This window comes from Bufo gargarizans, chromosome 4, assembly GCF_014858855.1.
Source record: "Bufo gargarizans isolate SCDJY-AF-19 chromosome 4, ASM1485885v1, whole genome shotgun sequence".
NCBI classification, from domain to species: domain Eukaryota; kingdom Metazoa; phylum Chordata; class Amphibia; order Anura; family Bufonidae; genus Bufo; species Bufo gargarizans.
The window spans coordinates 16,453,235-16,468,276 of record NC_058083.1 but is presented as its reverse complement, the minus strand read 5'-3'; the positions used below and the strand labels follow the sequence as shown (position 1 = coordinate 16,468,276).

Sequence of the window (15,042 nt, the reverse complement as noted above, 5' to 3'; positions counted from 1 at the left end):
ACCACTGAGGTGGGAGAGAGGCTCCACCTTTTTATTCTGCAGGTTTCCTGTCCCTGGAGGCAGATCCTCTCTCTCTGTGGTGCTGTTGTGGGGGGAAGGGAAAAAATGTATTAACATGAAAAATCTGCGTAAAAAATGAAATTTTGCCTCCATTTTCCTTTAATTCTTGTGGAACACCTAAAGAGTTAACAAAGTTTGTAACATCAGTTTTGAATAATTTGAGGGGTGTCGTTTCTAAAATAGGGTCATTTATGGGTGGTTTCAATTACGTAAGCCCCTCAAAAATCACTTTATAACTGAATTGGTGCTTAAAAAAATGGTTTGGGAAATTTTGTTGAAAATTTGAAAAAATGGCTTCTAAACTTCTAAGCCTTCTAACGTCCTAAAAAAATAAAATGACGTTTACAAAATGATTCCAACATAAAGCAGACATATGGGGAATGATGACTGATAACTATTTTCTGAGGCATTACTATCTGTCTGAAAAGTAGAGAAATTCAAACTTAGAAAATTGTGAATTTCTCCCAATTTTTGGTAAATTTGGGATTTTTTTTTAATTTAGCACTGTCATGAAGTACAATATGTGACAAGAAAACCGTCTCAGAATGGCCTGGATAAGTAAAAGTGTTCCACAGTTATTACCACATAAAGTGACGCATGTCAGATTTGCAAAAAATGGCCTGGGCAGGAGGGTGAAAACTGGCCCGGGGTACAAAGGGTTAATATTTGATCTTTTTTTATTGTATATTATGTACTAATAAAGTCGTGATTATATTCATTAAGGATGCACTGTGTGTGTGATTCTATATTGGAGTGGTAGATTTCTGAGGAGGTACAGACAGTTGTGTTATTAAATTGGGAGCACTATTTTTTGTAATGTTGGGGTTTTTTGAAAACCATGTGTCATTTTCTTTTCACGTCACACATACTTGCTACTTTGTGTTGGTCTATCATAAAATCTCAATAAAATATATTTACGTTTATTGGTGTAACATGAAAATACATGGAAAAGTTCAAGGCGTATGAATACTTTTTCAAGGCACTGTAGGTGATGACCCAAAATACCCTGAACCGGAGGCAGTTTAATACTGCAGTACCAGCCTATAGACAAGAGCAGCACAGCCGCCAGAAAAGAAAGTAATGTTTGTCAAGCTGGCCATACAAATCAGATAGCTGTTGACCAAATGCATATTTGGCCATTCCTGCGGCCCATTACACATGCATGCTCGGTTTAGCCTAGTGTGCATCTTCTCAGAGTAGGGAGACGGTGGAGAAAGCCACTGCCAGACACCTCTGGTGGCATCTTATCTCTCAAAGACTAAAAGGAATGGGCATGTTGAGATCCAACCTCCTGATTCTCCTTCCCCCTGAATCTGCTGTCAGGAGAATGCTGGGAGGCCCCCATACATATTCGATGGTAGGACGGAGCGCTGAAATTGTTGGGTTCAGCAGTCATTGATCTAATGAGTATGGCCAGCTTCAGATTCATGAAGACAGTTTAGGACTACGGCAGACAGGACTATAAGAATTACCCCCTTTTTCGTATTGACCTCTGTGTCCCCTCTTATAAGTAGTGAAGAGGCAGAAACGTTGTCAGTGAATAGATTAGAACTTTATTTACAGTATAAAATGACAGGCCGGTGGAGTCCATCAGGATACAGAGCTGTGACAAAGAGGGCAGAAGCTGTAAGCGGCGATTTCACGGTCTTGCACGCCATGGTTACAGACGCTGCACATCCAGAACTGATAGTCGGTGATGGGTCTTCCTGATGCAACGCATGTTGGGAGTTTCCCTTCCCCACTGTTGGGAGTAAAAATAAACATGAATGAATATTTCTACAAAAAGGCTGTGGAGAAAAATAGTCTTTACCGCAACTTCAACCTCGCATTGTCATAGAGAAGGAAGAGAACCCAAAATATAAGAATGCTAACATGATGGGGACATTTACCATGGTTCTACGCCAAGAAACTGTGAAAAAGTACCATTTGTGATAAAATTTGTGGCACCCTCGACACTTTTACAAAAAGTGGGTTGGGTATTGACGGGAGGAGGCTAGCCACGGGCGGGACCTCTGTGGCCCGAATTATTAAACACTTGCACTAGAAAATTGGCACACAAGGGGTTATCTAAACTATAAAACATGCCCCCTAATGCCCAGGCCCCTCAGATAGATTATACTTACCCTGCTGCCCGGCACCCGCGTCGCTCCTGATCCCTGCAGCATTTCCCGGTCACACGTCCCAAAACATCTGGCGACTGGGGGAAAAGGGGTGTTGGGGGACTTTGGGGGATGGGGCAGCGATGCTAGGGAGGCTTAGAAATGCATCGGAGGGCATGCAGGGATCAGGAGTGACGCGGGTGCCGGCGAGCAGGGTGAGTATAAATTATATGAGGAGCCCAGGCATTGGAGGGCATGTTTTGTAGTTGGGATAACCCCTTTAAGACTGGTCAGAAAAAAGCTGATCTTTAGTAAATGACCCCCATGTGTCGGCACCATGTCCCACGCCAACCACGGCTCCCGTGACTCGAGCTGACTACATCATAGTCATTTATGATAAAGCTATGATTGAGGAGCTATCACAGTGTCCTCACATCATCATGTCAGTACAGCACAACAGAAATGACTATGATGCAGTCAGGGGAGCCGCGGTTGGCCTGGGAGATGCAGCAGACACATGGACCATGTTTCCCAGGCCGAGCCCAAACTCCTGGTTTCTAAGCAGAAGAACTGTCTCGTTAGTTCTCCTTGCTCAATCTTCCTCTGGTCAAATTCCACATTATGTTACAGTGCCAGATTATCAGACTTTCTGGATGTCCAGATGCTGGATTAAAGGGGTTTCCCAGAAGTACCGTTATATTCTACAGACATCCCAGACCATTGATACTACTGAGGGTTCATTGGATATGGTTTTATTTTAGGTAACTCAAAATAATAGTAAAAAAAAAAACCTGAAAATGAAGATTAACCCCTTACTGTATCCATCTCAAGATAAAAAAATAAAAAAGGAAATAATGTAAGGGCAGACTAGATGGCCCGTGCGGTCTTAAAGTGTAACTGCCATTTCACTACCAAAAATGAAATTCCTAACATATGTGATGCTGAAGGGAAGATGCATTTTTCAGCTAATTTTACCTTTCTGATGTCTTTATTAACCCCTTAGCAACCATATTTCTCTGTGCCTCTATTTCAGTAACTTCCTAAGATGGCCTCTGCTGCTCTTTCTGTGATGATCTTTGCCCTTCCTTGAGGCCATCCTGTATTTCCCTCACTTCCCATAAGCCCTTGCTCTCCTCACATGAACTAGCAGGACCAATCAGAACGCAGATAACTCCCCACAGTACCCAGAGCAGTGTGTATCCTCACATACAGCTAACCAGAGACAAGCCCTGCAATTACATTAAATCAGTAAGCATTTATTTTAACCTCTTAATAGCCAGCTGTCCCTCATTCTCTTCCAGACTGACAGGGAGGCTTTAGCTGCTTATATCTCTAGTTTGGTACCAGCTAGAAATACGGGCTTTGTATTGTCTGAGAGCTGACATTCCAACCTTTCAGACAATACCAGAATGGCATAACTCTGTTCGGTATAGGGGAAGATATCAAGTAAAAGCAGATTTTACTGTGATTATTCCCGACTCTATTTCTAACAGTGATTTCTCCTCTGTTGCTTGGACCAGAGCTGTCATGAAAGCCTGGACTGTCAGCTTTCAAACAAGACCAGTTGCATATTTCTAGCTGTTACTATTGATATCACCATCTAAAGCAGAGCTCCCCCTCCACTATCTGCCCCAGCTCCAGGCTGTCAGGGCTGAGTCCTCCTCCCAGAGCTCGTCCGTCTCTTGTTATAATACTGAGAAGACGGACTGCACACGGCGACGCTGTGAGATGAGAGCTGCTGAGTAGGAAGGAGCATGCATCTGTGGGAGTTATTAGCAGGTCAAACTGAAAATGATCAAATTTTAAATCACAAAAGCACTTATACAGCAGGGTGCACTATACCATTAGGGGATAAAAAAATGAAACGGCAGTTACACTTTAATGACCAGGCCTGTTTGGCTTTTTAGTAACCAAGACATTTTTGACTTTTCGTTGGCATGGTCACATGAGGCCTTGTTTTAAGCAGGAGACTTTTTTAACCACTTTTTTTGGGTACATATACAGTAAATTACAGAATGTTTTATATCAATTTTATTTTGTGGTACGTACATATAAAAAAGTGATTTCAGTATTTTTTGGGTTTATTTTTATACCCTTAGTGCTTCACACAAAATATGCTATTAAACTCATTTTCAAGGTTACTACATTTTTTTATTGCATAGTTTCTGCTACCTCACTTTTTGATCCCAGCTTTTACTCCTTTATTGCATACTGATAATGTAATGTGCTCCTGCAGGCTAATACATTATGATCTGTGTCATTATACTACAGGCTGTTATTAGGGCGCTTGGTGTGCACTAACTACAGGCTTAGTGTACTTTAATGTCCCTTTATAGGTCCCCAGGGTTGACGGCACAGGGGTTCCCTAGTCCCTAACAACTACCCACTCTAACTACATATTTATTTCATTTTTCCCGAGGTCTATCGCTATCCTCAGATAACTCCTTACATGTCTGTAGTGCCTCTATATCTCTATTACACTCACCCATCTGTGAAGACATCAACATCTGCCTTCCTGCTGTCCTTCGGGCTGTGCTTGGTGAAGATTTCCAGGGCAAGGTCCTCATACTGCTGCCTCTGTTCGAGGCTCAACGTCTCTAAAGATTCCAGTTTAATGAAGGCCTTGGAGGAGGTACCGAACGCTCTGTTAGCACAGGCGCAAAGTGCCACAAGGGAGTACACCTCTACAGCAGGAATGATATCCTCATAGTCTCGTAGATGAAGAGCTGGAAATGACAAAGATGAGTAAATGAAGAAGATTTCCTTTAAGGGGGGTTTCCGAGATTTAAATACTGATGACCTATCCTCTGGATAGGTCATCAGTATCTGATCGGTGGGGGTCCGACACCTGGAACTCCTGCTGATCAGCTGTTTGAGAAGGCAACTGTGCTTGCAGTAGCTGCTCGTGGCCTAGGAGAAGCTCAGCCCCCATTGAAGTGAACAGAGCTGAGCTACGAAACTAAGCACAGCCACTATGTAATGTACGGAGCTCTGCTTGGTAAGCTCGGAGAAGGCAGCAGAGCTCACAGGAGCACTGGTGCCTTCTAAAACAGCTGATTGTGGGGGTGTCAGACCCCACTGATCAGGTAAGACTTAAAGATGATCCAGAGGATATGTCATCAGTATTCAAATCTCAGAAAACCCTTTTAATTTAGTTTAGATATATCTCTTTAGGATGGGCCATTAACGTGTGATCATTGGAAGTCCAACCTCCAGGACTGAGCGTTCATAAAGCAGTAAAGTGCCACTGTACCTACGTTATGGTCATTGGTGCTGGTCCTACAGGATGGATGCCCTACAATCATCACACTGATGGCCAATCTTAGGGACAGGCCATCAAAGTAAAATCCTGGAAAACATCCTGAAAGTGTTCCACCAGCCAAAATGTAGGCAGAATCAGGAAACGTGTACGTTAGATAGTTGTCACCCATGCAGATCAATGCGGAGCATGGTTATATGCAAGTGAAGCTCCCCTTTAGAGAGGCTGTGTGAGACATACCTACTAAACCTATAAATAAGAAAATTGCTAACCACATATTTGGGAGGACAAGGTAGTGGAGTTGGTCCTTGCATTTAGTGCATTATGTATGTGGAAGCACCAGAAGGAAATAACCACATAAATACACTATATACCTGTCCTCATGGCAGCATCTCCATAGCCCTCGTAGAGCTGTCGCTGAGCCAGCAGGAAGAAGTGGTATGCCTCGGCTCCTCGCCAGGGGTTGTCAACTATCCGATTATCTGACAGACTGTCCTCCTCCAGCAGACCAGCTATCGCAGATGTAGCCTGCAAAACATACAAACTGGCATCTTCAATTTCCTGGATACGGGGAAAGCAGGGTTTAGAGCTGCAGCTACAATTTTAATACTTGTTCCATTCCCAGTGTTCCAATCGTTAAGGAATATAAATAATATTTATAGGCGTTGGACACCTCTGACATGGCAAATGATTTTTCAATATGTTAATTGATATCTTGAGTAGAAAAAGAAAAGTAGCAGTAAGTCTTAGGCTACAATCTTATAATCAGTATAAACCTGATCCTAAATTCAGATTTTTCTCATGGGCATATGTCCTTTCCAATAATAAATGTTGAATCTGTGTGTCCAGGATGATGCTGCCTTTCCCCTGCAAACTACCTTGTGTGTCCTGTCCTCCCTATCTGCAGCCTGTGTGAGCTGCCTTCCTTTGATCATCGTCCCCTCTCCACTGTTACCCAACTCCTGCTCAGGGACGTAGCTAAAGGCTCATGGGCCTAATGCAAGAGCTCAGCTTGGACCCCCCATCCCTCAGTGCTTGTGGCCAGGGGCAGGTAAGCACATAGCCTTCGTGCTGACTGAGGCAAAAATAATACGGCCCCTACCCCATGCCAAATTCTTTATCTAACCCCTTCCCTCCTTCCAAAGATGTAACTTGACCAGCATGCACTTTCTATAATACCGATGTCTTCTTATGAGGCACAAGGGTCTTCTAGGAAGACCTTCAAGGGCCCTCAGGTTTCTGGACTCCTCGACTGCTACCTCTGCACCCCCTATAGCTACGCCCCTGCTCCGGCTGCTATCTCTAACACTGAGAGAAGGGAGGATGGGAGCAGAGAAAGCTGCTAGAAACAGGAGCAGAGCTCTGACAGATGTCATATTCAGCAGCACCAGCAGCTAGGTGAAGGAATTACACATACTCTGCAGAAGCAAAATGTGAGGATATTTTTAATTAAGATTATTTAGAAGATTCTCAATTTTGTAATTAACATTAAATTCTATAGCCTTTACGCCACCACCGACACGTGACAAGTGTTTATTTTATTCGGTGTTTTATTAGGTGTCAGCTGAAATTGATTGGTTGAGATTATTAGATAATGCTTGAAATCTCCGGTATTTCAAAGCAATATTACTCTGTATGTCTATTATTACCCTTTTTACAATGACAGGCAATCTATGAGGCCACACCTTTTAATAGGTAACCAACAGCATCCCATAAGCTCGGCATGGGGCACCTATAGGATATCAGAGGAAGCCCCCTCTATCAAACTTCTTAGATTGATGTCCATTTGCAGGAAGGGGTTAAACTATGGAAAATTATCGCCCTACCACTGGGGTAAGGATACCTATGAATGTGCTTAGTAGTGAGCTGACACCATGGCGACTTCTTTTGCGGTAATGCCAATAAACCTTATGTCTCACCTCCGTCTGCTTCCCTTTGAGTTTCCCTTTCTGTGTGTGCTTCACGTGTCTGTGATATTGCTCTACCAGTAAAGCAGCCAGGACATACAACTTCTTCACACGCAATGGCTTTGTGCGCTTCTTAGCTTCCTCGTCGGCAATCTGAAACAGAAGACATGGTAGGTTACCCCTTGGACTGAAGCCTATAGCATAAAAGGATAATGAATACATTAAAGGGGTTGTCCCGTTCCGACAACGTATTCACTATTCAGAGGATAGAGAATAAGTGTCTGATCGGTGGGAGTCCGACTGCCTGGGGCTCCTGCCGATCCTGAGAAAAGGGGGCCCGTACTCTGCTTTTGAATGCAGTGAGAGATGCATATGCATGGCTACTCTACGGGACTGTCGGAGATAAAGTACAAGCCTTCAGCACCCCCGTAAAGCTGCATGGAGCGGCAGCGTGCATGTGTGACCGCTCTATTCAAAAGCCCCTGTTCTTGTAATCTCTGAGGACCCCAGCAGTTAGACCCCCGCCGATCAGACACTTATCCTGTGGATGAGGGATAAGTTGTCGTAATGGGACAACCCCTTTAAAGGAACACTCGGATCAAAACTGATACCCTGAGTGATACCTGGGGCCAAGACATCAGTGGGGGCCGCACTATAAGGTAGGATTATAATGAGATTAAGGATATCCAGGTGAAAGGTCCTCTTTAACCCGAATGTGAATAATTATTTAAATGTGAACACTTACCTATTCATTGAGCGATCCTGAATCCGATTGAGGTAATTACCCAGTTTGTGCTACTGTACAATTATTGGGACCTCTCAATATATTGTGAAGTGAACCTTATCTTACATACAAAAGGATATATTATATAGTCACGTGGACTATAATGGGTTGATCTTGAAAGTTATATGATGAGCAATCATGCGGTTCAATGTGAACACTCTCCCGATTTAAATGTGAACACTCTCCGAATATTGACCCTGATTATGATATAGGTGGACCACCTTGCCTGTTTCTACCTACAGTTTTAATTTACAGTGATTCCGTATATGTTGCTATATTAATTTGTATTGTTTGTATTATACTCTAGGAATACATTTTGCATCCACATATGCCTAAGTGAGCGAGTGCCTGTCAAAATCTATTCTATATTCAACATTTTTCAGACAGGGTGTGCCTATTTGAACAGTACACCCTATTCCTTACGATTGGTAGGAGAGCCGCCTTATTATATTATTTTCACTGAACACACACAACAGACACAACCACTAGATGGCAGCACCTGCTCACTTCTGGGATTTCTGTACGTTGATGTAAGACTTTATCTGTGTTCACCTGGGAAATACAAGTCACCATTCTGACAAATATAGGTTGGCTGCATGTTAAGGCTAGGGCCACCATGGGACTGCACTGATGAAGCTGAGAGCTGATCCTGGCCTCAGGATAGGTCATCATTATCACATCGGCATGGCTCTGAGTCCCGGCACCCCCACCGATTAGCTGATTTCAGGGAGCCTTGCGCTCGCCGGAGCTCTGATAGAGTGGGAGGCTCCTGGCAGCTTTCCAAGCACAGCGCCCTACATAGTACAGTCATGTGAAAAAATTAGGACACCCCTTGAAAGCATGTGGTTTTTTGTAACATTTTTAATAAAAGGTTATTTCATCTCCGTTTCAACAATACAGAGAGATTAAAGTAATCCGACTAAACAAAGAAAACTGAAGAAAAGTCTTTTCAAGATCTTCTGTAAATGTCATTCTACAAAAATGCCTATTCTAACTGAGGAAAAAGATAGGACACCCTTGCCCCTAATAGCGAGTGTTACCTCCTTTGGCTGAAATAACTGCAGTGAGACGGTTCTTGTAGCCATCTACCAGTCTTCGACATCGGTCTGAGGAAATTTTACCCCACTCCTCAATGCAGAACTTTTTCAGCTGTGAGATGTTTGAGGGGTTTCTTGCACGTACAGCCCTTTTCAAGTCACCCCACAGCATCTCAATGGGATTCAAATCTGGACTTTGACTTGGCCATTCCAGGACTCTCCATTTCTTCTTTTTCAGCCAATCTTTGGTTGATTTACTAGTATGTTTTGGGTCATTGTCATGTTGCATGGTCCAGTTCCGCTTCAGCTTTAATTTTCTAACTGATGGTCTCACATGTTCTTCAAGCACCTTCTGATACACAGTAGAATTCATCGTGGATTCTATGATGGTGAGCTGACCAGGTCCTGCTGCAGCAAAGCAGCCCCAAACCATGACACTTCCACCTCCATGCTTCACAGTTGGTATGAGGTTCTTTTCTTGGAATGCTGTGTTTGGTTTACGCCAAACATGTCCTCTGCTGTTGTGTCCAAATAATTCAATTTTGGACTCATCTGTCCAAAGAACATTATTCCAGAAGTCCTGGTCTTTGTCAACTTTATCTCTGGCAAATGTCAGTCTGGCCTCGATGTTTCTCTTGGAAAGCAAAGGTTTCCTCCTTGCACACCTCCCATGCAAGTTAAACTTGTACAGTCTCTTTCTGATTGTAGAGGCATGTACTTCTACATCAACAGTAGCCAGAGCCTGCTGTAGTTCTCGAGATGACACTTTAGGGTTTTTGGAGACCTCTTTTAGCATCTTGCGGTCTGCTCTTGGGGTGAACTTGCTGGGGCGACCAGTCCTGGGCATGTTGGCAGTTGTTTTGAAAGCCCTCCACTTGTAGACTATCTTCCGGACAGTGGAATGGCTGATTTCAAAATCTTTTGAGATCTTTTTAAATCCCTTCCCAGACTCATAGGCTGCTACAATCTTTTTTCTGAAGTCCTCTGACAGCTCTTTTGCTCTCACCATGGTGCTCACTCTCACTTCAACAGTCAGGAGCACACCAAACTAAATGTCTGAGGTTTAAATAGGGCAAGCCTCATTCAACATGCAGAGTAACGATCTACTAATTATGTGCACCTGGTGTGATATACCTGTGTGAGATCTGAGCCAATTTAAGAGGGAATACATGTGAGGGTGTCCTATCTTTTTCCTCAGTTAGAATAGGCATTTTTGTAGAATGACATTTACAGAAGATCTTGAAAAGACTTTTCTTCAGTTTTCTTTGTTTAGTTGGATTACTTTAATCTCTCTGTATTGTTGAAACGGAGATGAAATAACCTTTTATTAAAAATGTTACAAAAAACCACATGCTTTCAAAGGGTGTCCTAATTTTTTCACATGACAGTATAGTGGCAGTGCTTGGTATTGCAGCTCTGCTCCCTTGACTTGAATGGGTCTGAGCTGCAACTAGGCCACTTGGCCGATGTACAGAGATGTCACTGGCCTATGAAGGGTCTGAGACGCTCTAACAGCTGATTTGGCGGGGGTCCCGGGTGTCAGACCCCACACAGATCTGATATTAATGACCCACCCTGAGGATAGGTCATCAGTATCTTTTTCCCTTAACTGCTGTTTTACCCGCATTAGTGCCACCTCGTGTGGTCATACCCCTAGTATCACTGGTCCCTGCAGAGAGGACAGCTGGTACATACGGAAATCCTAAACAAGACGGACCACTTTACACCATACTATAAGGAACAATCGCTTGCAGAGCTTCACTTCGAATAACAATCCCACTCTGTAGTCTCAGCAGTTTCGTAACTGTGCTGCTTCAGCAAGGTTTTAAAAAAAGACACATTCATCAGGTTCAGGTTGATCCAGAGGAAGGCAAAATAACAAAAACACTATTTGGAGAAGGTCAACTGTGCCATATTAGGCCTCATGCACACGACCGTTGTTTTATTCCGTGTCCGTTGTGCAGTTTTTTGTGATTTTCTGCGGACCCATTGATTTTCAACGGGTCAGTTAAAAACTCTGCCATCTGCGTCCGTGATCCATGGTTCCAGTCCGTCAAAAAAAATATAATCTGTCCTATTTTTTTTTTTTCGCGGAAAACGGTTTGCGGACCCATTCAAGTCAATGGGACCACTAAAAAACGCGGAGGCACACACGATTGTCATCCGCGTCCCCGTCCGTTTTTTTTCCTATCATTTGCATGGCAAACCTGTCTTAGACTTTTTTTTACTTTCCTTCATGTCTGGTGGTCCTCCAAAAATAAAGGAAGACACACGGAAACAAAAACGGATCACGGAACAACGGAACCCCGTTTTGCGGACTGATAAAAAAACAACTGTCGCGTGCATGAGGCCTTAGGGGTACGGTTCTGCTGTTTTTTTTGGCACCATTGCATTGTGGGAGCTCAGAAGATGGGTCCGCAATCACGGAGATGCGGAACTGAGGCACAGATCGGAACCCCATGGAAGCACTACAGAGTGCTTCCGTGGTGTTTCTGGCCGTGCCTCCACACCGCAAAAAAGTAACGTCGTATGCGGATCGCGGACCCCATTCAAGTGAATGGGTCCGCGATCCGCATGTGGCTGCCCCACGGTCTGTGCCCGTGCATTGCACGCACCGAGCCCTTACGTTCGTGTGCATATAGCCTTAAAGGGTAATTCCAACAAAAAAGAAAAGATTTATGGAATTCTCACAGGGTGGTAATGACTGATGGGATCCAGCTGATTTTCTGCTGCCTCCATAAACATATTGAAAGATCATTTCTTAAAAGGGTACACACATACCTTTTTGTGGGGCTTTTACTATCAGGATTAGCGAGAATATGAACTTTTATCTTGCCAGATTCTGCTCCTGCATTTCTTTATGGGGATCCCTGATTCTTACAGTAAGGGCTCATGTACACAAATGTATTTTTTGTCTGTATCCGTTCAGTTTCTTTTGCGGCCTGTATGCGGAACCATTCATTTCAATAGGGCCGCAAAAAAACTGAAATGACTCCGTCTGCATTCCATATGTCCGCAAGTCTGTTCCGCAAAAAAATTTCCTATTCTTGTCCATTTTGCAATGGATCCACAAAAAAAACGGATGTCACACGGATGTCATCGTTTGTTTTTGTGGATCCATGTTTTGCGGACCACAAAACAGCAATGGTCGTGTCCATGAGCCCTAAAGCAAAAAAAAACATCCATGATAAACCAGTTACCTTGAACAGGAGCTTGGCTGCCTCCAAGAAGTGGCTGGCTTTCCTGTACAGCTCAATGGCGTCCAGCGTTTTATTCTTTTCCAGCAAATGAGAGGCGTACTTGGAGAGTAAGGATCCAATTTCCTTCATGTTGTGGTTCTTGGCGAGCTCCACTGCTTTGTTCCACTGAAATGCAAAAACTTTTGGTTAATTCAATTGGATTTGGTGGTTGTTTGCAATTGAGAATTCTCTATGATTTCCATATCTCATATAGAGAGACCGCATATACAGTGTAGGGATCACTACTGCCCCCATTATGGACTGTATGACGTGCTGAAAGCCAGTCAGATACAGGGAGTGGACGAGAACCCTTAGGGCGCACATGTGGGCTGATTTCAGAACAGAAATTCTGCACGGTTTTCTGTGCATTTCTGTTTTACATGGGGTTTTTGGTGCAGATGTTCCACGGACCACACATTTCCATTGAAATGGGTGAAATCCACACAAAAGAACTGAACAAACAATTGACATTACAATTGGATTTCAAAATCTGCCCGGCAGGTCAATTGCCATATGGAAGAAAAAAAACTTAGTGTACCGGAGATTTTTCTAATCCCATACATTTTGCTGGTGCTGTATTACACTGAGGTTTTTCTGCACAATAATCCGCACGTGTGCAAATAGCCGTACAAGGATATTACTCCCAATACTGATTAGACTGCGGCTTATTACTTAAAGGGAGTCTTTGACCGTGCTAAACTGCTGATAGCACTAGGTAGTGGCTGGAGAAAGCAATACAAACATAACTTTTGTGGAGCATTTCTCAATAGGAGTAGTGGGAATATGAACTTTTATTCTGCTATGTTCTGCTGCTGCAAGTGCCCAGGAGGCGGAGCTTTACTACGAAGTGCTCTCTGCACTGCTCTGCTTTGATGTCCTGGTTGGCTGCTACAGACGTCACTCAGAGCAGAGGGGTGAGGGTAGGAAGCAGCTCAATGCAGAGCACTTCACAGTGAAGCGCTGCCTCCAGGGCACTTGCAGGAGCAGAATCTGGAAGAATAAAAGGTTCATGTTCACACTAATCCTGATAATAAAAACTCCCCAAAAGGTATGTTTATCCTGCTCTCCCCAACAGTTTAGCATGCTTAAAACGGTGTTGTCCACACATTACAGAGTCAAGCTGCTCTTAGAGCACCACCATGATCGCATTATCAGATCTTACAGGCCTGGTGTCTGCTATGTAAGCACTTATTTTTCCCGTAGCCAAAGGTACACCCCAGAGGAGCCTAATAGACGGGTTTTGCTTCCTGCAGGTCCAGAGGGGACGATGCAGGTCTTCTTAATTTTTTTTAATTTATTTTTTTATTCCTGGGCCAGGCCTTGCACTAGGTGTAACCTAAAATAAAGTGGCCATACACACTAAACACAGGTCGGCTGATTGCTGAACAAGCACTGAATGAAGGTGAACTGTTATTACACTGTAGTTTATACTGGCCATACATGTTTAATCTCATCAGGGGAGTAACAGCAGATATATTCCTGGAAGTGACATTATTTTACCCACTTCACTAGTTGATTGGTGGCGGACTGATACCCTGCACCCCGGCGATCAGCTGCTCAGCAATAGCTCCGGCGCCAAAGCTTTGTCTACTTTGTAGTGGAGTGAGCTGCTGGGGCTACTACCGATCAGCTAGTGAGGGCCTATCACTTAATAAAAGGTGGACAACACCTTCAAAGAGGACCTTTAATGGGTCCAGACATTATGAAATAAGTAGGGTGTTATGTAGGGCATAATTAAGGAATGTAATATCGCTTACTAGTGTGTCTGTCCGGCACTCCGTTCGCCCGCTGTGGCCCCCGTTCACTTTGCCAACCTGATATGCTAATGAATAGCATCGGTACAGGGAGGAGGAGACTGCCCTGTTTCTCAATGGGCGTCACCTTCTCCCTGGCTGTAGCGCTGTCCAATCACAGCGTCGCAGCCAGGGAGAAAAAATTAAATAAAACTTACCTTCTCTCTGACGCTCTCCGCTGTGATTGGACTGCGCTACAGCCAGGGAGAAGGAGACGCCCATTGAGAAACAGGGCCGTCTCCTCCTTCCTGTACCGATGATACTTATTAGCATATCAGGCGGGCAAAGTGAACGGGGGCCACAGCGGGCGAACGGAGTGCCGGACAGACACACTAGTAAGCGATATTACATCCATGAATTATGCCCTGTGCAAAAAGTGAAAGGATCCAGCTTCTGGTAAAACGACATCCTTCATTTGATGTGGTAAAATCTATACAGTGCAAGACAAGTGCAAAATCAACGCGTTTCAGATCCCAAGTTAACAATCCTTAAAGATCGTTAATTCGGGATCCAAAACGCGTCGATTTTGCACTTGTCTTGCACTGTATAGATTTTACCACATCAAATAAAGGTTATCTTTTTACCAGAGGCTGGATCCTTTCACTTTTTGCACGGTTTATGTTGGCCTTTTCCTAGCCACATCCGTGCCTCTGATACGAAACGCAGGTGAGCACTGCATTTTTGATTCTCTATACCATGAATTAACTCCTACACAACCCCCTACTTATTTCATAATGTCTGGACCCATGAGAGGTCCTCTTTAAGCTTTGTGCAGTGTAGGTAACCCTAGACGATTACACCCCCATTAATGACCAGGCGCAGGAAGTAATACAATTTCTTTAGGTTTGGCTATCCAGTTTTTCT

The 15,042-nt window shown here is 43.8% G+C and overlaps 1 protein-coding gene across 1 annotated transcript in view; it reads right to left on the bottom strand.

Annotated features, from left to right (window-relative positions):
* Nucleotides 1-1,593: 1,593 nt before the first annotated feature.
* The window catches only part of WDR35 (WD repeat domain 35), an 85,696-nt gene continuing 72,247 nt past the window's right edge, over nucleotides 1,594-15,042 (bottom strand). Inside the window, exons 25-29 of the mRNA XM_044289620.1 lie at nucleotides 12,347-12,511; nucleotides 7,338-7,478; nucleotides 5,793-5,946; nucleotides 4,645-4,885; nucleotides 1,594-1,801 (exon numbers count right to left, since the gene is read on the bottom strand). Of these exons, the coding sequence (XP_044145555.1) occupies nucleotides 1,651-1,801; nucleotides 4,645-4,885; nucleotides 5,793-5,946; nucleotides 7,338-7,478; nucleotides 12,347-12,511 (852 nt within the window). The 3' untranslated portion in view covers nucleotides 1,594-1,650. The remainder of the gene's footprint in view (nucleotides 1,802-4,644; nucleotides 4,886-5,792; nucleotides 5,947-7,337; nucleotides 7,479-12,346; nucleotides 12,512-15,042) is intronic.